Source organism: Lepus europaeus, chromosome 6 (genome assembly GCF_033115175.1).
Source record: "Lepus europaeus isolate LE1 chromosome 6, mLepTim1.pri, whole genome shotgun sequence".
Taxonomy (NCBI): domain Eukaryota; kingdom Metazoa; phylum Chordata; class Mammalia; order Lagomorpha; family Leporidae; genus Lepus; species Lepus europaeus.
This window is the reverse complement of record NC_084832.1, coordinates 59,766,167-59,791,828: the sequence shown is the minus strand read 5'-3', so window position 1 is coordinate 59,791,828 and position 25,662 is coordinate 59,766,167. Positions and strand designations below refer to the sequence as shown.

At 45.6% G+C, this 25,662-nt stretch overlaps 1 protein-coding gene across 1 annotated transcript in view; it reads left to right on the top strand.

The window, feature by feature from the left end:
• RUBCNL (rubicon like autophagy enhancer) overlaps nt 1-25,662 on the top strand; it is a 41,039-nt gene that overhangs the window by 7,532 nt on the left and 7,845 nt on the right. The window contains exons 2-9 of the mRNA XM_062195335.1: nt 8,270-8,907; nt 12,718-12,803; nt 13,459-13,666; nt 15,426-15,527; nt 15,999-16,059; nt 16,774-16,906; nt 18,886-19,031; nt 21,367-21,431. Coding sequence (XP_062051319.1) covers nt 8,397-8,907; nt 12,718-12,803; nt 13,459-13,666; nt 15,426-15,527; nt 15,999-16,059; nt 16,774-16,906; nt 18,886-19,031; nt 21,367-21,431 — 1,312 coding nt within the window. The 5' untranslated portion in view covers nt 8,270-8,396. The remainder of the gene's footprint in view (nt 1-8,269; nt 8,908-12,717; nt 12,804-13,458; nt 13,667-15,425; nt 15,528-15,998; nt 16,060-16,773; nt 16,907-18,885; nt 19,032-21,366; nt 21,432-25,662) is intronic.

Here is a 25,662-nt window from a genome sequence, read left to right as displayed (position 1 = left end):
CTTCCTCTTCTTACCCTGCCTGCTTGTTTCTCTTCATTGCTTTCTGTGCTTCCTCCGTGTTCCTCTGAAGACAAACCTTCAAAGTTCAGGGTCTCTGCCGAAGGCTAAGTTGGTTGGAGAGGAGTTCACGTGCCCTCTGCAAAGTGGCACTGTTTCCTTCTGCTGCTTTTGGTGCAACGCGGTGTTTAGTGCCTGTTGTGGTGCAGGTGCTGAAGTGTGAGAATCCAAGTTCACCCTGATTCTGGCTGCCGTGGTGGAAGCTGGGGAGTCACGTCAGTGCTCTTCCTCATGGCTTATGTTGGCTATGTGATGGTTTTAGAGACAGTGGGCATCCTTGGGGATGTGAATCTTTGCTTCAAGTCAAAGTGTGAAGGGAAGTGGATCCAGAGAGACACGAAGAGGTTGTGGGCAACCATGTCCATCAACCAACTCACATTACTTGTTTAAAGATTTACTCATTTTCTGTCCCCTTGTATTTGTTTATGACTGGGTATGTTACCAACGTTCCATCAAATGGAACCAAGCTCAACATCTGGTTTGTGATTTTTATCTTCTAATATTCTTTATTCTAAGCAAATGCTTTGTAGACATTGTAGGTTGTGGTCTCTAATTTCTTCTAAAAGATGACATCTATTCCTGACTTCTTTTCTTGGGCAACAGAAATAGTCAACATATCCCTCTTGGGTCCTCATTCTTTCATTTAGCTGCCTGAAGAATACATTCATTGAGCACCTGTTATTGAGTGTTCTAGGTGCTTGGAATAACCTAGTATCCAAAATAGATTCTTTCAAAAATTGCTCCCATAGATGTCACATCCTAGTTGCCGTTGAGGTTAAATAAAATGGAGATTGGTAGGAAGGAGAGAGATGGAGCCGGGAGGGTAGGTAAGAACTGTTGGGGAAGGGCAATTGCCCTTTTTATAGGGTGACCACAGAGGCCTCCCTGGAAAGGTAATGTTTAAGATGAATCTTAACTCTGATGCCCCCGGTTATGTGCAGAATGGGTAGCAGTGCCAGGACAGGGATGATCCTAAGCCCAAAATCCAATATGCTTGTGCTTGTTTACAGAGTCCTTAAAAGATTTACTTATTTATCTGAAAGGCAGTGTGACAGAGAGGCAAAGCAGAGAGAGAAGTCTTCCATCCCCTGGTTCACTCCCCAGATGGCAGCAATAGCCAGAGCTGAGCCGATCCGAAGCCAGGAGACAGGAGCTTCTTCTAAGTCTCCCACATGAGTGCAGGGGCACAAGGACAAATGCCATCTTCTACTGCTTTCCAGGCCATAGCAGAGGAGCACCTGGGACTTGAACCAGTGCCCATATGGGATGCCGGCGCTGCGGCAGCAGTTTTACCCACACACCACAGCGCTGGCCCCTACAGAGTACTACTTTTAAGACTGTTAGGTACAGTAGGCACTGAGGTTGCTCTGGCTGCTTGTAGTCTGAAGGACTCTGTGAGGTCACTGTAGAGCTCATGGTGGCTCCTACCCAGCTGAGAAATCTGTCCCTCCACTCAGTGGATGGCGTGGCTCTGAAGTGATTCTGCCATTTCTGTGGGGCCACTGACTGACAGAGTCAGAATGACTTGGCTGGGGGAGGCCCAGGGTCTCTCCTTTGTCTAGGACTTAGCTGTCGCACACATATCAACTAGTAACCTGGCCTGTACTCACCTTTGATCCCAGTAGGAAAATCTCAGTAGGAATGATGGTAAGCTTTGAGCCTTGATTTCCCTTCTTTTAAAATCCTTTTGGAAATTGGTTTTCTCTTGTGCTCCAGCATCTCTGATATAAAGGACCTCATTTATGATGGTAGGAAGTATGTTGAGAACATGCTAAGCATTGCTTCAATCCACAGTACCTGCTGTCCATCCCTGAAATGTATGAATGTGTGTGTCTGTTCACTATCTCTCCTCCCCCAGAAAATAGGCTTAATTTGGTTACCACTGTTATGTTACCCCAGTTCTTCCAAACGAAAACAATGCCAGGTGTATGGTAGAACATCAATAAATATTTTTAGCTGAATAACTAACAGCAGTATGGCAGTAAGCTACATACTCAGCAACTGTATGATGGGAACTGCTTACCTTAAATATTAGAAAAGAAAATGTGGCCCTTCTGTGACGAGGGCCTCTCTTCTGTGTCTCTCCACTTCTCAAAGAAACTCATGGTCCCTAATGAGTGTTCAGCCTGACTTCCTATCGTCTCTCTGCCACTGTCCCCAGCTGTGACCTGAGATACAGTTTGGAATTTCTGGGGATCTATCGCAGCTCTGAAATGTTATGGTTTGGTAACTCGGCAAAGCCAGAGCCTACTGGTTATTTTATGAAGCGGCCTTACCTTTCTAGAAGGAAGTAGGGCAACCACCTGCTTCTAAAAACTGCTTTTTATAAGGAAGTTTGTTTTCTCTCAATGTACTTAGATCGATTCCCATCCATGGGAAGTTCACAAGTAGTGTGTTTCTCTTTCAGCTGTTGACTTTAATCTGTTTATAAAAAGCTCTGGGATCACAATTATTTATCATTTGATAGTATATATTTTACATGAGATTTTTTTATTTTAAAGATTTACTTATTTATTTGAAAGTAAGAGTTACACAGAGAGAGATGGAGAGGCAGAGAGAGAGAGAGAGAGAGGTCTTCCATCTGCTGGTTCACTTCCCAGTTGGCTGCAATGGCTGGAGCTGTGCCAATCCGAAGCCAGGATCCAGGAGCTTCTTCCATGTCTTCCATGCAGGTACAGGGGCCCAAGGACTTGGGACATCTTCTGCTGCTTTCCCAGGCCATAACAAGAGAGCTGGATCAGAAATGGGGCAGCCAAGACTTGAACCGGTGCCCGTGTGGGATGCTGGCACTATAGGTGGTGGCTTTACCCACTACACCACAGCGCTGGCTCCATACATGTGATTTTTATATCTATCTGTATATTTCCCCACCACACACACACACAAGATGTGATATGTAGAAAATTATAATAAACTGTGACTCACTTCTGTAACTTTATTCTGTTGAAAATAGTTTATCATGGCTGGCGCCGCGGCTCACTAGGCTAATCCTCCGCCTTGCGGCGCCGGCACACCGGGTTCTAGTCCCGGTCGGGGCACCGATCCTGTCCCGGTTGCCCCTCTTCCAGGCCAGCTCTCTGCTGTGGCCAGGGAGTGCAGTGGAGGATGGCCCAAGTCCTTGGGCCCTGCACCCCATGGGAGACCAGGAGAAGCACTTGGCTCCTGCCATCGGATCAGCGCGGTGCGCAGGTCGCAGCGCGCCTACCGCGGCGGCCATTGGAGGGTGAACCAACGGCAAAAGGAAGACCTTTCTCTCTGTCTCTCTCTCTCACTGTCCACTCTGCCTGTAAAAAAAAAAAAAATAGTTTATCATGAACTCAGACTATGAACTCAGACTAAGGTTAGAACTAGTAAGAGAAAGGAACTAGTGAAAGAAAGTCAGCAAAAAAAAAAAATGACATGAACAAAGATGTTCATTGGTGCATATTTTATGAAAACAAAAAGTTGCAATAATTTTTCATCAGTAGCATCTAGTTCAGGAAGGTGTGCTGTATTTATACTGTGGAGATTGTAAGGGGAGTGGTGTTTGGTGTAGCAGTTAATATGCTGCTTGGGATGCCCACATTCTGTGTCAGAGTCCCTGCATTTGAGTTCGATTCTTCTCCCAGTTCCAGCTTCCTGCCTAGGAGGTAGCAAGCAGTGACTCAAGTACTCGGGTCCCTGCCACCTATATGGAAGACCTAGATGGAGATCTGGGATCCTGGCTTCTCCCTGGCCCAGCCCTGGTTGTTGTAGGTATCTGGGGAGTAAACCAGAAGATGGGAGATCTATGTCACTATCTCCGCCTTTCAATTAAATAAATAATAAAAATTTTGAAAAAAGAAATAGGTAAGAAATACCCTCAAGACATAATGTTGAGAGCAAAAGAAGTTATGGAGTATGTCCACCATGATCCCATGTATGTGTGTAAAACAGAAAACAAAACATATCTTCTGACCTAACATATGGATTAACCAGGTCTGGAAGCGATAAAATGGTTAGCAACATCATTTCAAGAGTGAATTTGGATTGGTGGGGCTCAATGTGAGGGGTGCTCCTCAATCGTCACTCCAGGCTTCCATGTTTGAATCGCTTTATCAAAGTCATAGTCACTGTTTTGTTTTGTGGTTATAAAATCCCTAGTTATTGGAGAGGAAAAGATATGCAACAGGGAGAACTTGGAGCACAAGGGGGTGTTTGAGGGCTGCAGAAGGCAGATGAAGCACTTTGCGGTGGAAAGTTCTGGCAGTTGACACAGGTATGTCCTGTGATATTCTGTGAGTTGTGATTTGGGGCTTGTATTTATACATACACATGAGTGTGCACACACTTAAACTCACACGAGGGGTCTTCAAAAATTTCATGTAAAATATGTATTATGAAAAGAAACTATTACTATTACTTTGTCTTTTAATTTCCACAATTTTTTTTTTTTTAAAATTTGAGGGTCAGAGAGAGGGAGACAGATGGTGAGATCTCCCATCTGTTGGTTCACTCCCCAAATGTCCACAGTGTCTGAGCCTGGGCCAGGTCAAATCTAGGAATTTGGAACTCAATGCCAGTCTCCCACATGGATGGTAGAACCCCTCAAATACTTAAACCATTACACCTGTCTCCCAGGGTTTGCGTTAGCAGGAGGCTGGAATCTGGATTCAAACCTAGGTACTGCAGTATGGGAAGTAAGAATCTTAATTGTTAGGCCAAACACTCATCCCTCCATAAAGTTATATATATATATACATATATATATATATATATATATATATGTATATATATATAAAATACAAGAGATGTGTGGGACGTATACACAGAGAGAGTCATGTTTTGCTCAGTGATGGGAATTTGTCCTGAGAGAACTGAGTCGTTGGTGATTTCATCATTATGCAACCATCACAGAGTGCACTCACACTAAGATGGTGACGTCACGAGGCAGTATAATCTTACGGGGACTCTGTTGTATGTAGGGTGTGTCATTGACCAAAATGTTGCTGTGTGGTGCATGGCTGTTTGTATAATCTTCATCTGTATCACTCCCAAAGGTGTGACCTGGAAGAGAGGACCTCCAAGTCAAGAACACCTAAGGACTTTTAAGAACAATTTTTCTATGTACCTTTTATGGGTTTATTTGAACTTGTATCTTATTATTAACATTGGGTGAGAAATTTCATATCTTTAGGAAACATGAACTCACCTCTATGTCTGTATGAATAATACTGACCTAGGAATAGAACAGCTGTATCTATCGCAGAAATCTGGTTCACTCCCCAAATGGCCACAACAGCCAGGGCTGGGCCAGGTCAAAGCCAGGAGCCGGGAGCCTCATGTGGGTCTCCCATGTGGAGGGCAGGGGCCCAAACACTTGGGCCATCTTCTGTTCCTTTCCCCAGGCCATTAGCAGGGAAGCAGGATTGGACATGAACCAGTACCCATGTGGGATGCCCGTGTCGTAGGCTGTGGTTTTACTGGCTGCATTACAACGCCTGCCCCCATAGAAATCTTTAAGTAGCTCTTGACTTTATGCCTGCTTTGTTGATTACTCAGAAATGGTGACTGAACGTCCACGTGCTACTCCAGATAAGGGGGATGCAGGCCACTGCCCCCAGGAAGCTCATGGTCGTGCGCAGGTGGGGAGCGCTGACGTTTCAGGAAGTGAGATAAAAACTACACAGGGTGCTGTGATGGAGCGTGAGTGGGGAACCACCTCAAGAGAAGTCATTAGGAAAGTTCTTTGAGGAAGTAATTCATCAAGCAGAGCGCGTGTGACAGGAAAGAGTCGGAGGCGTGCTCATTTTGGGGAAGAGCAGTTCCGACAGAGGGGATCTAGAGAAGCACTCCCGGGGTGAGAAAGAGCTTCCAGGGTTCAAGAGCCAGCTGTGTGGCTGCAGCTCACCGAGGCTGAATGAAGACAGGCAGAGAGGCCTGCAGGGGGCAGGAGCATGTCAGGCCCTAGGGACAAGGTAAGGTGTTCGGATTCTATTCCAGATTTGAGACGAAGCCGTTGAGGGGATTGCTACTAGTAGGGGACTGGTGTGATCTCATGTAGGCTTATAAAAGATCTCTCTGAAATTCCTGTTGATTGTGGAGGCAGGGCTGCCCACTGGGGAGTGATGGCTGGGTGTTCAGGTGCGAGAAGACGGTGACTTAGACTAGGGTGCTGGCTGTAGCCATTTGCAGATGGGATAAAGGTGGAGAGCCATGGAAAACTAGGAGATGTGTTTCTGGAGATGGGAGAAACAGAGGAGCAGGTTTGGGAGGAAATCGGGTTCTTTCCTGTGTTCAGATCTGAATGCCCTTTGAACAGATGTCAAATAAACAGTAGGATAATGGTATCCTGGAGTTCAGGGGGAGGTCAGGAGTCAAGATATGCATTTGGGAGTTGTCTACACACATAATGATGGTATTTAAAGCTCTGGAATTGGCTCCGCAGAGTCTCATAGTCAGCACTGTGCAAATGTTTTGAAACCCTTCATAAATGGCTAAACCTGCTTCTATTTCTAGATTTCCCAGTGCAGGACTCCCTTGCCTTTGAAGGTTGTTCCTTTGTTCCAGAAAAGACAGGTGGGAGCATAGTAAAAAGAAACATTTGCTGAACCTGTAGTTTTAATGACAAAAGGGCTTCTCATTTGCATAGCACTTGACATTTTAATTATCACCTTATTGACTAAAGCAAAAACCCAGCCTAAAAGTGAGTGAATGGGGGGTGGATATTCAGAGTATCAGCTAAGGCACTGGTTAAGGTGACTGTATCCTGTACCGGAGTACCTAAGCTCAAGTCTGCTCCTCATTCCAGCTCCCTGTCAGTGTAGATCCTGGGAGGCAGCAGGTGGTGGCTCAAATACTTGGGTCTCTGCGACACACATGGGAGCCCTGTACTGACTGAATTCCTGGCTTCTGGTCTAAGCCCTGGTCTTATCAGAGTCATTGTGGGCATTTGAGAAGTGAGCCAGTGGATGAGAGCTCTTTTCTCTGTCTCTGCCCTCAAATAAACAAATATTTGTTTAACAAAGCAAGTGAACCACTTTAAAGATGAGTCTAGATTCATAGTGTATTCTTCAAATATTATAAATTAATAATATATATTGCTATTACAAAATAAATATTATATAAGCTAATGTAAGTTACATGAAATGTGGTACTGCTGGTCAAGCCACTTGCCTACTTTACAAAAATACTAATACAAACTAAATAAAAATTTAAAACATATGAACATGCATCTTTGCTTCCAGATAATAATCTTACTTTGTATTTCACATTTAATTTTGTTGGAATGATTTTGATGTTTGGATGTTTATATTTTATGTGATTCATTAGTTGATTTTCTGTGATCCTCTGTGGCTTCTTTGGTTGCTTTTATGCTTTGAAAAATATTTCCTATCCCATTGTTGAGCTCTTCAGATTTCCTACTGATTTTTATAGCTGATTTATTTTTTGACTCAAATCAACTGGAATTAACTGTGCTGTACAGAGCAAAGTACAAACTTTTCCTTTTTTTTTCCTGTTTTCTGTCTCCCCCCAATAATTTGCATTCTAAAATATGATTAATCCCTTATCTATCATTTTAAAATATTACTTATTTATTGACTTTCAGTTTTATAAGAAAGACAGAGAGAGAGATCTCTCATCTCCTGGTTTATTCCTCAAATGCCTGCAAAAGCCAGGGCTGGGTCAGGCCAAAGTCAGGAGTCAGGAACTCAGTCCAGGTCTCTAAGTGGGTGGCAGGGACCCAAGTACTTGACCCATCATCTGCTGCCTCCCAGGGTGCATGCTATCAAGAAGCTTGACAGGAAGTGGAGGAGCCTGGACTCAAACCAGCTACTCCAATATGGCATGCACAAGTCCCAAGTGTAATTGAACAACTGTGTCAAATGCCCCACCCTTATCTTTTTAAAAAAATGTTGTAACTTTTTAAAATATTTATTATCAGACGTATAAAACTTGTACATATGTATAGAGTACTGTGTGGTGTTTCAATACATACATATATTGTGTGTTGGCCAATCAGGGTAAATATATATATATACATATATCTCAAACATTTGGCATTCCTTTGTGATGTGATGAAAACACCTGAAATCCTATCTTATAGCTTATTTTTATTTTATAGAGAAATATAAAGTACATTACCTTTGCTGATAGTCACCCTACTGTGCAATAAAACCCTAGAACTTCTTATGCCTGTCTTGCTGTAACCTTGGACCCATTATTTATCTTGAATGACTTTTGCTCCTTGCAGGGAATTTCTTCAGACCTTTGGCTGGCCATGTGGCAAGTTCAAGTTCCTCATCAAGTAGTGCTACAGCCTCCAGAGAACTCCTCCGGTCAGTCCTGAGCGCTCTCACGGCAGCCCCGAGCCTGGAAAGATGGTGTCCCAGTCCTCAGGCCAGCAGGATCCCCCTGTGGACGCCTGGGAAGGGATCGGCGGAGCCTCCAGCAACGCGGATGCTTCCCCCAGCCTCCTGGACGCCGGGCAGCCCCACTGCCAGTTAGATGTCAGGTTCACGAGGCACAGGGCTGCCTGGATTAACCCCCAGTGTGTGCAGCAACAGCTGCAGGACCCGCCTTCCCAGGTGCCAGCGGTGGGGAACAGTGCCAGCCACGCGGCGGCAGATGCTGCCCCTCCCTCAGACCCATCACCCCTGCCCCTCAGGGGCGCCCCTGAAGAGACAACGTTTTCTGAGGACGCTGCAGACTCCAGGGGCAGTGCCTCTGCCCGTGGCTCAGGCATGAAGAGCGGCGGCTTCTCTTGGACTGAAGAACAGGTGGCTCTCCCAGGGTGTTCTCGTCATGCATCTTTCCCGACCACGTCCCCGTATCCTGAGGTTGACCATGCGTTATTGGAGCCTTTGCACCTGACAGTTTCTGCTGCTGAAGGTAGTGTTGGTTTGAAGACTTTCCTCATTTCTGTCTGTCCACACACCCGGCTTCCCCTCCATCTAAAGCCTGCCTTATTGTCTTCTCTAAGAAAAAAAAAAAAACTCACAGATCTCTTCTTTCACCAGAAGTCTGTACTAGCTGCCTTAATAGTATCATCAGCCCAGACACCGGGCTGGGCACAGCAGGGGAAGCCAAGAATTTGCTCTCTCCTTAGACTGTAGGGAAATGTTATTAGTATGGCTGCTGATCGACGCCTTGTGCCCGCTTTGGTCTGGTGTGTGCCTTCAGGGACTTAACAGTCTGTTCAGCGCTCTGCAAGGGGGACCATGCGGAGTCCTCTCCAGGAAGGGTGATGGAAGGTGTGTCCCCATGGCTGGAAGGGGTTCCAATTCGCACCTGTACCTGCACGGGCAATGAGCTCGCCTCATCTGCTGTGTATGCCTATGCAGAGGGTGATGAGAAAACAAGATTTAAAAACAACACCTGCGATTTTCCCCCAATGACTATATACAATCTCTTTTACGAAAACAAGGACTGTCATTGCTTTAGGATAATGTCTGTATTCTGGAAATACGAAAATTCCTAAAATAAGATAATGCATGCAAAGTGCCACTCAAGAGTCCATTAATTAGCTGCTGTTTGTGGTGTGCTTAAGTATTTATTATATCCATGCTTTCAATTGTTTATGTCTGAACTCTAGTTCAGTCCAGGTTTTTCTTTGAAGACAATTTTAGAAGCTGCCCATTTATATTTCTACATATTTATATATTTATTTATCTAACAAAATATTTATTTATTTATTTATTTATTTGAAAGGCAGAGTTACAGAGGTAGAGGCAGAGAGAGAGAGGTCTTCCAGCTGCTGGTTCACTCCCCAGATGGCCGCAACGGCCAGAGCTGCGCCGATCTGAAGTCAAGAGCCGGGAGCTTCTTCTGGGTCTCCCACGCAGTTGCAGGGGCCCAAAGACTTGGGCCATCTTCTACTGATTTCCCAGGCCATAGCAGAGAGCTGGATCGGAAGTGGAGCAGCTGGGACTCGAACCAGTGCCCTCATGGGATGCTGGCACCACAGGTGGTGGCCTCACTTACTACGCCACAGCTCCGGCCCCTATTTTTCTTGTTAACAGGAATCCATCTTTCCTTATGCCGCAGATTTGGGGTTTATTTCAAGCATGGGAACTGTTTGAAAAAATCAAAGATGGTAACAACATTTAATATGTTACTAATAGCTCAAGAATAGCAGGCCTGGGCCAGTTTTTTGATGTGCTAATTTTTAAAAAAGATTTATTTATTTATTTGAAGGTCAGAGTTACAGAGAGAGAAAAGACACTCTCTCTCACACACACGCACGCGCGCGCACACACACACAGACACACAGAGAAAGAGAGAGAGAGAGACTTCTTCCATCTGCTGGTTCACTCCTCCAAATGGCCTCAACAGCCAGGGCTGGGTCAGGCTGAAGCCAGGAAACAAGAGCTTCTTCCAGGTCTCCCATGCTGGTGCAGGGGCCCAAGCACTTGGGCCATCCTCCACTGCTTTTCCAGGCCACAACAGAGAGCTGGATTGGAAGAGGGGCAACAGGGACTGGAACCAGTGCCCATATTGCTTTAACCTGCTACATACTGGTCCTTCAATGCGTTAATTTTGAGATAAGAACCAGATTTGAGTAAAACCACACTCCTTACAGGCCTTTTTATCTATCTTCATTGACCTTCCTGGGTAGTTCTCAGGATAAAGAATGACGGGCAAGTTAGTGGTTGCTGTGAGGTTGATCTGTTATTGGATTGTGCACCCCCCATCTCCCATTCCCCCACCCCCACAAACAGTGACAAGTTACAAACTCACTGACTGAAAAGGATCTTTGAGCCTAGTCTGCCTGGCCACAAGTTACTTGTTGATCCCTCTGCAGAAGGTAGCTGTGCAACTTAAAATAACCCGTGCCTTTGCCTTTCTCCCAAAACGAGAGCGTGGATTACAGCCCCTTTTGTGCAAATACAGGCACTCCCAGAAATCCTCCTCAGGGCCTCTCCCAGCCAGCAGTGTCCTAAGAATATCTTACATTTGGTGAGGGGATTGATTCCGTGGGAGTAAGGAAGGGAAGTCCTGAGTGACCTGGCTCTTCCTTTCTTTGCTGTGGGGCAGGGATGGGGAGAGCAGGCGTTGGCTGATCACGTGTGGATTCCTCTGTGATTTCGCTGCATTTCAAATGGCAGCAGCAGGTTTTCCTTTCCTAGAAAATGTGGTAGGAGGAGAAAGACGACCTATGTGTTTCCTGAGGCTCTGGGAAGCAGTTCTGCAGCTTCTTCTATTTGCAGAGGATCTACCCGTTCCTAAGGCACTTTCACGTTCCTGGCCCTCCTTGATGCCCTACTAGGCAGTTCCCCTGATCTGAGAGAGAAGAAGGTTTAGATGCAGAATAGCCTGTCAATGGAGAGCTGGACCTGGAATCCATTGCGACTTGACTGTCATTTTCTGATAAGCTCAGGATCCACAGACTAGGATCTGTGAGCCAACTCCTTCCTGCTGCCTCTTTTTATGAACACAGTTTTGTTTTGTCTCTAGTTGGTGCTGCGCTACCGTGGCAGATGGAGTAATTGCAATGGATGCTATACGAACTTCAGGCTCTACAATATTTACTACTTAGTTGGCCAGCCCCAGCTGGTTTCTGAAGCTATGAGGACCAAAGTGTGCTGTGCACCAGCTGCTTTCGTGAACACAAAGCACAGGATTCGAGTGAGCCTGCTTGCCTCTCTGCTGAGCCTTCTGAGAGCTGCATGGGCACCACGGCGTTTGCCGCATTGTGTTCTAATGAGCAGACCCGGACAATTCAGCTCTTGTGGTGGCCGTGGAAACTTTTGCTTTAAATTCTGCACAAAGAGAAACTGCACAACAGAAACAATGCTTGTTTTTTTTTTTTTTTTTTTTTTTTTTGACAGGCAGAGTGGATAGTGAGAGAGAGAGACAGAAAGGTCTTCCCTTTTTTAGCCGTTGGTTCACCCTCCAATGGCCGCTGCGGCCGGCGCATCTCGCTGATCCGAAGCCAGGAGCCAGGTGCTTCTCCTGGTCTCCCATGCGGGTGCAGGGCCCAAGGACTTGGGCCATCCTCCACTGCCTTCCTGGGCCATAGCAGAGAGCTGGCCTGGAAGAGGGGCAACCGAGATAGAATCCGGCACCCCAACCGGGACTAGAACCCCGTGTGCCGGCGCCGCAAGGTGGAGGATTAGCCTGTTAAGCCATGGCGCCGGCCAACAATGCTTGTTTTGATGGTGGTCGTTGCCACTAGTGGAGTGGCTTATGAGTGCAAGAAAATAGGAAGTCAGCAGACTATAGCTTCTGCAATTTCTTGTTTTACACTGGAGGAAGATTGTTTCAAAGAAGCAGTACAGACATTTTCAGATGGGTTTGTTTCTGTGGACAGGAAGTTTGGGGTCACTCACAATGATTTGGAGAACTGATCCCATGATACTTATGGCTCTGCTTTTGCACTGGTCCTTCTCACTGTTCCCCATATCCTGTAGCTGTTTCCCATGATCCTCTTCCTACCCATGATCCTCTTCTCTTCTTATTCCATTCCAGTGGTTCTCCCAGTGACTCCACAGCCTCTCTGAGAAATAATCATCAAGGCAGTGTCTGCAGGACCTCACATCACAAGGGACTTTCTTTTTTCTGTCATCCTCGTTTTGTCCAGAGTTGTGTCAGGTTGTCTTTTTTTGAACAGTAGTTGAAAGCTGCTCCCTAGAATTGTTTTGTTTTCTTAGATAGACTTTGGACTTCCATTTCTCCATTTTTAATAACTTGCTACATTAGCAGGTGCTGCTCAAGTCCGTAGAAGAACCATTTCTTTGAACTCCTTCTCACCAGAGGCATTCATGCTGCCTGTTGATGTAGAAAAGGTAAATGCTATCATCGTCTCTTTTTTTTTTTTTCTTAACTACAGAGTCTTTAATTCCCTAGATAATGCTGTTCTGGGTTAATTCGGAAAACCTCACCTTGATGTGGCATGAAAAATAGGTTTTGTTTCAGCATTTGATTTGTAGAGGCTGCCAGGCACACTGCATTGAGAAGGGTTCCAAGACAGGATCTGCGCTCAGCTGGACAATGTTCTCTGACCGATGAATGAGTCGGCCATTGAGCCACCATCCAGCTGGGGTTTTGTGTCGCCAGAGATTCTACCCAGGCTGCTGGTGAGAGTGGGCTAAATCTACATCTCTGGATGATGTGGGCTGTAAGCCATGTAGTGGCCCACGAGGGGTCACCAAAGGACTCATGGGAAATCTGCATTATGAAAAAAAACTATGCATGGGTTTCACATAAAATTTTAATTCCAAAATAAACTTATCTTTTGGTTTCCTCTTCCATGGGTTATTTTTGGGAAGAACCTTGTACCCTTGTGGAAAGTTAAATGAACATCTATATTTATATGCATGAACACTATTGAACTCAGACTGTTTTTGGAGCTTATTGATGTTTCAAATCTAATATACTCTCCATGAAAAAAAATATTGATTATGCTTGTGAGTATATCCATTGATTTTTTTTTTCTTGCAGGAAAATGCCCACTTTTATGCGGCAGATATGATTATATCAGCAATGGAGAAGATAAAGTATAACATCATGAGTCAACAACAGGCAGAGAGCTGGAGAGTTGAGGAAGCCAGCGCTTTGCTTGAGCACAGAAAGGCTGACCCTGAAGCAATAGCTCCTGACACAAAGGAAGAACCCAGCTCCTCCACTTCTTCAGACAGTGGCTATGAAGGCAAGTTGGACAAATATGAGAAAGCTTTATTTTATATCTTCCACATCCATCTCCTTCTGTGTCAAAACTGTGTGTGTGTGCGTGTGTGTGTACTTTGTCTAAAACTTCTTAGTTTAATTATTATTTATTTATTTATTTGAAAGGCAGAGAGGGACAGACAGGCAGACAGAAAGAAACAAACAGATTTTCCATCCACTGGTTCATTCCCCAGATGCCTGCAATAGCTGCGGCAAGGCTAGAGCTGAGGACAGGAGCCTACAACTCAATTTTTAAGTGCTTGCTCCCCAGTGTGGGTGACAGAAATCCAGTTACGTGGCTGTTGCCTGTTGTTCCCCCGGGTACACAATTGCAGGAAACTGGAGTCAGGAGTTAGCGCCAGAAATTGAACCCAGGCCCTGCAATGTGGAATACTGATATCTTAACTGCTATGTTAAATACCCACTCCCCAAACCTTTTTGAGCAAACTATATAATTGTCAACATTGCAGCTGTTTTTCCTCAAGATGGTTATGTTCCATCCAGTTGTGAAATCCTCTGTTTTGTTTTGGATTTTTTTACACTTTATCTTGCTTTTATCTCTCTCTCTCTTTTTTTTTTTTTCCAGCAGTGGAAGTCTTCTTTCTTCCCTTGTTTTCTGTCCCACAGCATTTTCCCAGCTCTTCACACAGAGTCTCTTCCGTGTGGTTCTCTTTCATTCATTTGACAATGAGCCTGTGTTGTGCTGGGTGCTGGGCAGGAGCAGAGCCCAGGAAGTGTCCCTCCCTCCTGGAGCTTCTGTGCAGGAGCAGAGGCCAAGGAGGCAACGAGGGGTGACAGGCAGAGCAGAGACAAGGGTCCAGTGGTCACCTAGTAGGAGCAGCTCCTCTCATTCTGGACCAGGGAGCTCTTCCCCAAGGGCAGGATATTTCTTAAGCTGACCGCTGAAATCAGGGTGTGCCACATGCTTACCATTTTCTAAATGTGAGTCCCGCCTCCAGTCCCACTGTTTTCCTATATATTTGCTTCCTGGACAGTTTTAGTCACTAGACATCTTTAGTTCTTCCCTGCCAGTTGATGTCACCCCAGGCTGTTGGCAGGCCTGCACCCCTCTTCTTAGTGTTTGATCTATATATGGCCAGGACCTGTCGAGCTCAACCATGGGTTGGACCCCAGGACCTATAACCTAAAGTGGCTGAAAGAACTCCATTTTCTCCATCACTGGTGGAATCATACCTGCAGCACACCAGTGGGCACAGTCCCCTCCAGCTTAGCATGTCTGCACTATCGTCTCCATCACTCCCTCACAACCAAAGTAATGAAACTCAGAACTAAAGATTGTTTTTCTATATTTTTACCTGCAAAGAATTTATTTCCCTAGAAGGCCACACTCCCAGGCTCTGGGCTGGCAGGGATTTATGGGGAATGTTATTCAACCCTGTGCAATATCTTTGTTTCCTCATACTCTTCGCTTTACTGTGAGCTAATGTTGTTTGTTATCCCATTCCATTAAAAAAATTTGGTATTAGGGAACATTTTAAATATACCTAAAAGTAGGTAGATAGATGATTATTATAAATTATATATTTATCAACCTGTTTTACTTAATCATAGAGGATGTAAAAACAACACAATATCTACTTGCAGTTTTTAATTCCTGAAGCTGGACTCTAGGATTCTTGTGGGGTGACTCCTCAGTCCTTTCCATTCCCTGATTTCACTGTAGGTTGTGCCGTGTCTCTTTCCTTCTTGTTGGAGAAAACTCCTTTCCCCTCTTTTTCCAGGCTGTGCTGTGTTGCAGGTCAGCCCAGTGCCTGAAACACCTGCTTTCTCTGATGTGGTGAAAGAGGCCTGCAAATGTGACTTTGATGACTTTGTTATTTTAGGTAAGATTTGGAAACTCGCTGGATGTGACTGACTTGCTCTCTGCCTCGTGCACATACTTCCATGCATCACACACCATAGCTTGTGATTGTGGCATTGGAGGACTCTTCTCCCAAGAACAGAAGAGGTCCCTGATTAAAAATAATAGCATGTTGTTCTCATTTCAAATGTCTTGCTGGAGAATCTCTCATCTCACTTGTAGAACTGAATGAAAAACCAGATATTCAATTATGGTCTGATACCCGTTTGGCCTCTGAATTAAATTTTGGTGAAATTTCAGGTGAAATCCCATCTTTGTTCATTATCTGTAGTCTCATAATACAAACACAAAAGAAACTGAATCATGAAGATACTGAATCATTTGTTCTTTCTGAGGAGCAGGGAGCTGTTTTTGTGTTCTTTTTCCAGACTTGACTGTGTTTCAATGAAACAGCCTGGAAGGCATCATTTCTCTTTCTTTTATCTTCCCACAGAACTTGGAGAGCTTAATGACATCATAGAAACCTGTAGATGTTCCTACAGCTCCTCTAGGAGGTATCTGTCTTCCAAGTACACCTGCTCATGGACACCTGGGCGGTCTCCTCTGTGGCCCTGTGAACACTGCACCTCTGACATTCTTGGCCAAGTTCAGCCAGTTCCATTGATAGAGATTATCACCTGGAAATGGAATGATCACCCCCAAAGTTTCTACCATGGCATATATATCATATAAATGGCTTTTGCATACACACTCATAGATAGGGCTGAACAACTGTTTAGATGTATGAATGTACTTTTTTTGTCTATTTAAAATTTTATTTAAATTATACAAACTTCCAGTACTTCATATATACAAACTTAGGAACAGAGTGATTCTTCCCATCCTACTCTCCCTCCCACCTGCACTCCTCTCTCTCCTTTTGAACTCCAATTTATGGACATAGAAACCAAGGCATGTAGAAGATGTGTCTCAGGTCACAATGCTGTTAGAGCCAGAAGTAGGCCTTGAACTCGGGTCTCCTGGCTCCAACTCTAGTGCTCTTTTCACCATACCTCCAACTGTTAGTACCCGCAATAAATAAAAGGGTCTATTAACTGAGCATGGAGGACTTGGAGTAGGACATCTGGTGAGCGAGGGAGGCCTGGTCGGACACAGCAGCAGCCGCCTCTGATTTGGGGGGTGGGAAGAACAGTAGAACACCCCAGGAAGACCCCAAACATACTCCTCATGAGTCTCCATGCCCAGTTTTTGCATCTGTTACATTTCAGCTTCACTTATGAGCCAGACTTCAATTCTGCCGAACGGTTAGCCAAAGAGTTGTACCAGGTGTTCCGGAAGTGCTGGATGCTGTCGGTGGCTAATTATCAGCTTGCAGGTTCCCTGGATGCAGCCGGCTCCATAGTAAGTCTCAAAAGAGCTTGAGTCTAAAATTGCTAAAGCAAACCGACGCCGCGGCTCAATAGGCTAATCCTCCGCCTAGCGGCGCCGGCACACCAGGTTCTAGTCCCGATCGAGGCACCAGATTCTGTCCCGGTTGCCCCTCTTCCAGACCAGCTCTCTGCTGTGGCCAGGGAGTGCAGTGGAGGATGGCCCAAGTCCTTGGGCCCTGCACCCCATGGGAGACCAGGATAAGCACCTGGCTTCTGCCATCAGATCAGCGCGGTGCGCCGGCCACAGCGTGCCGGCCACGGCAGCCATTGGAGGGTGAACTAACAGCAAAGGAAGACCTTTCCGTCTCTCTCTCTCACTGTCCATTCTGCCTGTCAAAAAAAAAAAAAAAAAAAAAAAAGAAAGAAAGAAAAGAAAAGAAAAGAAAATTGCTAAAGCCCCATTTTGCCTGGCCCATTTAGCTCAAACTCATGTTTGCTCTATGGTCGCTGTGAGTTGGAGGAGACTCAACCCAAATGACAAAACTGGCAGGCAGAGAGTGCTGGTTATGTTTCCAGGGCTGTGCTAAGCAATCCTCACTGTCATCCTCAGATGTATGCTGTTAAGTGGATGCCACTGGTATTTTATTTTTTAGGATTTATTTATTTGAAAGTCAGTTACAGAGAGAGAGAAGGAGAGGCAGAGAGAGAGAGAGAGAAGTCTTCCATCCGATGGTTCACTCCTCAGATGGCCACAATGGCTGGAGCTGCGCCGATCCAAAGCCAGGAGCCAGGAGCTTCTCCTAGGTTTCCACGTGGGTACAGGGGCCCAAGGAGTTGGGCCATCTCCCACTGCTTTCCCAGGCCATAGCAGAGAGCTGGATTGGAAGTGGAGCAGCTAGGACTCGAAACAGTGCCCATATGGGATGCCGGCACTGCAGGTGATGGCTTTACCCACTATGCCATAGCGCTGGTCCCGGTATTTTTATTTTAAAGTGATGGACCCAAGCCCTCAGCAGGACGGGTCCATGTGGACTGCCTGACTTAAAATACACGTGGGTTCCCTTGTAGGCCATTCTGCTCTCTGAGAGCACGCAGTCTTTCTGTGACAATGAGAAAGGAAAAAAGCAGTCTGGAAGAGCAAAGGAAGGGAGTGTTTGATTTTACCAGGGGAACATGGAAAGGCTGATTGGCAATCTCTAGACTTGAGCCAACTCTTGGGGTGGGCAGCACTGTAGCAGGTAGATGTAGGGGGCAGAATGACTCTGGCGCTAGATTGTGTGTGTGTGTGTTTGTGTGTCTAGGGGTGGGTAGGTGTTGATCTTCATGGAAATAAGGCTTGAATGGTAGTTTCCAATTTGTAGAGGCTGTGGAATGCTAATTTGGTGAATTTGGGTTTTAATTGAAAATAGGAAAGTGGTATGGATCAGAAGGGAGCCACTTGTGTATATATAAGCAAGACAATGTTCCTAACAGAGCTGCTTCTGGGGAAGAGGCACAACAGGGTTGGCCCTGGCACATGTCAATTTGTTGACCAAGGCTGAAGCTTCTGCTGTTCATGAAAGTTCCGATGGGTTCCCAACGTTGTGACTTTTGGAACATTGCAGAGTGCAGATTTCCAGGTTAGGGAAGATCAGCCAGTAAAACCTATGCAGATATTCCAAAAGCTGAAAAAAATTCCAAAACACTTCTGCTCCCAAGCCTTTCAGATAAAGGCTAGCCAACCTGAAATCCAGCTCAAAAGGAGCTACTCACAGAAAGTGTGGAGTCTGGAAACAAATGAACCAAAAATACTAAGACGAGCAATCCCGCTGGGTGATGCTGGAAGCTGCTCTTGGGCAGATGGCTTTAGGGATGAGGTGGGCTCTTGCTGTGGCTTCTGGTTCAATTGAAAGCAGTTGTAATTTTCACAGTACGTGTTCATGTGGGAAACACATTTGAATGTTCTTTTCATCTAACTTCTTGGAACATGCTCATTTAACTTGTTCCTGTATCCTCTGATGTGTTGTGCAGGTGGTAAATGAAGATCGTGTTCGGCAAGACTTTGAAGCCAGTGTGGATATAGTCGAGGAAATTAAACTTAAGTCTAGGATCCGAGGGATTGAAGACTGGGCCCCACCTAGATTTCAAATCATCTTTAATGTTCATCCACCACTCAAGTAAGTGTGGGCCCTGTGTGGGCCTCCAATTCTTCTCAAACAGGTTGTGATGGGTCCTACCTGATCTTTAAGGAGGTAGGAGAAGGAAATAATCCGCTGAGCGACACATGAAAATTCATTTTAGGAAAAGGAACACGGGGCACATTTTCTGGCCCAGCTTTCTTGCCACCTTGTTTATTCGTGGGCTTTTAGGGACTGTGTAGTTTTACCAAGTTGGGAATGTATTTCTGCATCCCTAAGTATGGATGTTACGTGCAACTGAAAATCCTGAAAGCTCTGAAAGACAAATTACTAAGGTGGCACACACACAAGAAGGATCTAGCTGTTGGTCTGTGAGTGTCTTCAAAAAGACCACGGCAGATTGAATTCAAAGGAACTTCAGGGTGCGTGTTGGTGCAGTGATTAAGCACCTGCGACCTGCACTGAGGGGTCTGCTTCAAGTTCCAGCTGCTCTGATCCAGCTTTCAGCCAAGGCACATCCCTGGAGGCCATGGGTACACAAGACCTTGAGAGCCTGCCAGCGACATGGGAGACCTGGATGGAGCTCTTGGCTCCCGGCTTTGACCTGGCCCAGACACAGATGATGTGGGCATTTGGGGAGTGAATCAGTGGCTGGAAGATCTTCCCCTTTCTCTCTGTCACTCTGTCTTTCAAATAAATAAATACTTGGTTTTTTTAAGGTAGATTTATTTTCATACAAGAAAATTTTGAAATTCCTTGCATCATCTTATCACAAAACGTATTTTCCACAAACATTTTTTTTTTTTTGACAGGCAGAGTGGACAGTGAGAGAGACAGAGAGAAAGGTCTTCCTTTTGCCGTTGGTTCACCCTCCAATGGCCGGCGCACCACGCTGATCCGATGGCAGGAGCCAGGGGCTTCTCCTGGTCTCCCATGGGGTGCAGGACCCAAGCACTTGGGCCATCCTCCACTGCACTCCCTGGCCACAGCAGAGAGCTGGCCTGGAAGAGGGGCAACTGGGACAGAATCCGGTGCCCCGACCGGGAGTAGAACCCGGTGTGCCGGCGCCGCTAGGCGGAGGATTAGCCTAGTGAGCCGCGGCGCCGGCCTTCCACAAACATTTTGAATTATCCTTATATGTATTTAAAGTAGCATTTCAGTTATATTTGTTCTGAGTGTATATGATGAGGATTATAGACAAAAAGGATTTTTTTGTTTGTTTGTTTATTTGAAAGGTAGAGTTATAGACAATGAGAGACAGAGAAAGGTCTTCCATCCGTTGGTTCACTCCACAGATAGGTGCAATGCTAGGAGCTTCGTGGATGATCCGAAGCCAAGAGCCAGGAGCTTCTTCCAGGTCTCCCATGCAGGTACAAGTGCCCAAGATGACCTTGGGTCATCTTTTACTGCCTTCTCAGGCCAGAGCCTAGAGCTGGATCGGAAGAGGAGTAGCCAGGACATGACCAGCGTCCATATGGGATGCCTGCTGTGCAGTGGGCAGCAGCTTGGCCCTCTACACCACAGCGCTGGCTCCAACAAAATGTTTTAACCCAAGACAACCCTTCCTTTCCTCTTGGTTTGTATTTAATTTGGCCTGCAAGCTGCAGGGAGGGGACTGGTGAGGGCTGGCTCGCTGTTTCCCATGGAGGACCACCCTGATATCTTTTGGTCTTTTTCATTTGCAGAAGGTCTCTGGGGTTGCTTGAGAACAAGAGTTCCCTCTCTTTACTGGGGTGGGGGTGTGGGGGGTGTCACTTCCATTAGCATGGCGTATCTCTAGGGCCTCTCTAAGGTACATGAGCTGAGATTTAGCATATTTTTACCTAGGCCACTTTTGCTGACCCTGAACCGTATTCGAATTTTACAACTTTTTCCATATTTACAAATCACATGTAAATTCACGGCACTGCAACTCAATAGAAAACATTTCAATGGAGCATCTCCCACTGGAACTGTTGGCTGCCTGGTTTCACAATGCCTCTTACTCACCTCAGTTTCTTTGGATCAGTTTGTGGACCTCCCAAGCACATCATCTATTAGTCTCCCTGAGTTGTCTTCTGTTATAAGTCCCCAGTTTTTTCTGGAGATGGGACTCCGTGCATGGGCAGTAAGATGGAGGAGCTGTTTGTGATACTGCTTTCACTTGGGGATATCAAGCTTTTAAATAATTCTAGAAAGTTCTACAAAGACCCAGAGATTTCAACTGGAAAACTGTATGGAGTCAACATCATTTTTTTTTCCCAAATGAAAAATGATTCAACTAGAGGCTCTGAGCCAAGAAAAGCATCACTATGGTGATTTCTTTTCCAGTATGGGATAAATGTTCCATTGGCTTCTCTGAGATGTAAGCATTGTTACCATTTTCTGTGCTCAGGAGGGACCTGGTGGTAGCAGCCCAGAATTTCTTCTGTGCCGGCTGTGGCACGCCAGTGGAGCCGAGTAAGTATGAACAATGGATTGCCTGCTTACCGTGCCATGATGTGTGCAGAATAACGGAGGTGGGCAGTGTGTGGTTTTTGTGAGATGCCTTTGATGAGATGTTCTTAGCACCTTCTGGAAGTTGCCCTCTCTTTCATGAAGAGACCATCATGGTCCACAAGGCTGTATGACCAATCAGGAAGCAAGAAAAACAGCCTGCCAGTTCCATCCCTGTTGGGCATTCAGCCCCAGCCGCACAGCCTCCCTGCAGGTTCTAGGAGGTGCCGGCTTGCTCCTTGCATTTGTGATTTTCCCTCTCCCAATGTGCTCCCTGCAGACATAGCCAGGGCTGGGTCCTTTGCCTCCTTCCCATCTTCACTCCAAAGTCATGTGGTCTTTTCCTGAAAATGCCCACCGTGCTACTTGGCTGGCCAGCATGATATCCACACTTTATATTACCCATGCTTCATGTGTTTTATTCCTTGCACCTTCTTCTTGGAACATTCTTCTATATTCTATGAACGCATGCTACCATTGTCTGCCTCCATCACCAGATTATCACTTCTGTGAGGCAGACAGGATGTTTTGTTGACATTTTATCCTCAGCTTCTATTGTACGAGTCCTTGACATGAAATTGGTTCTCAAAAGGTATTTGTGGAGTGGATGGATGGCTAAGCGAGGAGCTGGCCACATGTCTCCGAGAGAGACAGCAGGTGGCCTCATGGGACCCTGCTTGAGCCAACGAGACCTTGAAAATTAAGACTCCCCCAGTCGGAAACACAAGGTTTCCACTTGAGGCTGGGAGTCACTGGCTGTGCTGTGAGCTGTCTGTGTCTGACCTGCAGAAGGCTGCAGAGAGGAGCTTAGGTGGGAAGTGTTTCCTTGGCCTGCGGTAGCCATTCTCTGAAAGAAAGAGACTTTGATGTGCTCAGCTTCTAGAAATAAAAATCGAGAGCAGAAATACATCTGTGCTTCCTCTGCTACGTTGCCTGATCCGGCCTGACAGCACCACAGCTGTAACTAGTTTTATTTTTAATTGAGTCCTCTTTCTGGTCTAACAAGGACCCTGTCTGTTGGTCAATGGCTGCATCTTGATGCCTCAGTAAATCTCGAATGCGTGAGTCAGAAACTAGAGACACATGGCTGTGATTCCATCCAGTGTAAGGGCTGCCCTGAGTTTGTCAAGACACAGAGATGAGTGTCTGCACTGTCGGTCCAGCTGTGAATCTTACAGCCATGGTCCTCCTCTCATGGAGCTTGCTTATCATCTTGTAGGAGAGACAAACGTCAGCCTCCTAAGTACATGACAAGGGTGATGCATGCAACAAAAGAGAAAGGCGAAAGTGCTATGGGATTTACAGCCGGAGAACTTAATCTGGGCTGTGAGTGAGAGGTTTTGTAAGGAAACGGCTGTCTCCAAGGGGGGGAGCATATTCTTCATGTGCCAAGGGCCTGTGGCAATTGAACAGAAGCCTTGTGTGACTTGGAAGTGGAAATGCAAGGACAAAATCTGTTGCAGTGGCAGGCAGAACACAGAGGGTAGGTGTCATTAGTCACCATGGAAACAATTTGGAGTTTTTGCTGTAAACTTCTAACTCTTATCATAACTTTCAAAATATATTTTAGAGATAACTTTATACTTAGTTACAAAAATAACACAGCGAGTTCCTGTATCCCCTTCACCCAGCTTCCCCTCATGCCAACATCTTATATAAGCATAGAATAATGGTTACAGCTGATAAATTAGCACTGATAAAATCCTAGTAACTGAACTACCACAGAGTTTATTCATATTTCACCAGGTTTTTCACTGATATTTCTTCATGTCCTAAAACTAAGGATGATAAACAGTTATCACATCACAAAAATTAGCAGTTCCCTAATATTGTCTACTGCCAGTCTACTTTCACTTTTTGGATTAAAGATATCACTTATGGTTAATTTTTCATCCAGGTTCCAATCAAGTTTTATATATTGCATTTGGTTATTCTTTCTGTATAATTAGCTTTTATTTTAAAGATTTATTTATTTATTTGAAGGAGTTACATTGAAGGAGAGGCAGAGGGAGGGAGGGAGAGAGAGAGAGAGAGAGAGAGAGAGATCAATCTTCCACTTGCTGGTTCACTCCCCAAATGGCTGCAATAGTCAGGACTGGGCCAGGCCAAAGCCAGAAGGCAGGAGCTTCCGAATCTCCAATGTGGGTGCAGGGGCCCAAGGACTTGGGCCACCTTCCACTGCTTTCCCAGTCGCATTAGCAGGGAACTGGATTGGAAGTGAAGCAGCCGGGAAACAAACTGGCGCCCATATGGGATGCCGGTGCTGCAGGCAGTGGCTTTACCTGCTACACCACATTGCCAGCCTCTGTATAGTAGTTAGCTTTAGTCTAGAACTCTGCTACCCAGTACAGTAGCCAGTAGCCTATATGACTGTTTCAAATTAATTGTATATTAATTAAAATAAAATATTTAGTTCTTTACTTATGCTAGCTATATTTCAAGTATTTTGGACAGCATAGATATAGAACATTTCTATCCTTTTTTTTTTAAAAGATTGATTTATTTATTTGAAAGTCAGAGTTACACAGAGAGAGGAGAGGCAGAAAGAAAGAGAGGTCTTCCATCCAATGGTTCACTCTCCATATGGCCGCAATGGCCAGAGCTGTGCTGATCTGAAACCAGGGGGCAGGAGCTTCTTCTGGGTCTCCTGCGCGGGTTCAGGGGCCCAATGACTTGGGCCATCTTCTACTGCTTTCCCAGGCCATAGCAGGGAGCTGGATTGGAAATGGAGCAGCCGGGTCTCAAACCGCTGTCCACATGGGATGCCGGCACTGCAGGTGGCGTCTTTACCCACTGCACCACAGTGCCAGCCCCTCGATCCTTTCAAAAGCTATATGGCACAGCCCTGTTCCAGAACACTTCCCTCCTGTGTTTTCCCATGTCATTGACTTCTCATAAGATTGAGAGCACTTAGGGTTTAGAGCTGGATTTTGCAACTTGGGTGCTGCTGACTTTGCGGTGGGGCATGTCCTGTGTCGCAGGATGTTTTGCAGCACACTAGATGCCAGGAGCAGCCTCCCAGCAGTGACAACTACAGATGTCTCCAGGCATCTCCAGATGTCCCACGAGGGACAAAATAACCCCCGGCCGGAGGACCGCTAGTTTAGGATCCTTTGTTTTGTTCTATTTTCATGCAAGGATTTAGAAAACCAAAGGCGAAGGATATGATTTATTTTGTACGGATTGTTTCCCACTTAGTGTGTATTCAATTAAGTTTGATGAAGAAGTTGATATTGACATGATGGAGTTTTAGATGCTGAGAAAAAACAATTTGGAAGTTCATGGCCCCATCTGTCTTCCTTTCTCTTCTGTCTTGCCAAGTTTGATGAGGAATGTTTGCAGGGGCTGGTGTATGTGATTGATTTTGTGTGTGTTTTTTGGGCATTTTTGTGCATTTTGCGGGTGACTGCATGGTTTAAGATGGCCCCCTAGCATAGTGCTGAAGTGCCCCCTTGTGTTCCTGAGCACAGAAGAAGTGGCATGCCTTACAGAGAGAATGTGTGCATGACGTAAGCATCATTCAGGAGTGAGTTACAGTGGCGTGGTACAGAGTCGAAGTTAAGAATCAACAAGCTGGGTTAAAGAAGCTGTCTTTAAACAGAAGCACACATAGAGCCAGGTCATACGTCGGCCACGTGACAAAAGCGCTGCTCCTAGAGAATCGCAGGACCCCAACTAACCCTGTGCTTCCTCCAGGAACAATGGTTCGGTGTTGGCTAATTCAGGGTTCACGAAGCTTTTGCAGAATAGAACGACCACAAAGAGTGAGAGTCAACTGTATCGATTTGTTTGATTTAACAAATCAACTCTGTGACCTGGGATGCAGGGATAATTTGGACAAATGCAAAGGCTTCAGCTGCTCTCTCCCTCCTGCTGGCTGCAGCAGAGGAGGTGTGTAATATGTTGGCTAAATGCCAGCACATCAATAGTCCAGGGTTAGGCTGGGGTCCTGCTTGCCTACTTACTATTGTGTGTCCTGGCATGGCATTTGACTTCACTTTCATGTGTTTTCATCAGTGAGACAGGGAGAGTAGTAGCCCCCACCTTGCAGGTGCTCAAGTGCAAAATAATACATAAAATATTAGGCAGTGTGTCACACAGAACAAATGTGCAATAAAGATTTGCTACCCAGTCACTCGAGCCTTGTTTATTTTTAAAGCCATTATCTGGAAACTGTAATTAGAATCTATTGTAT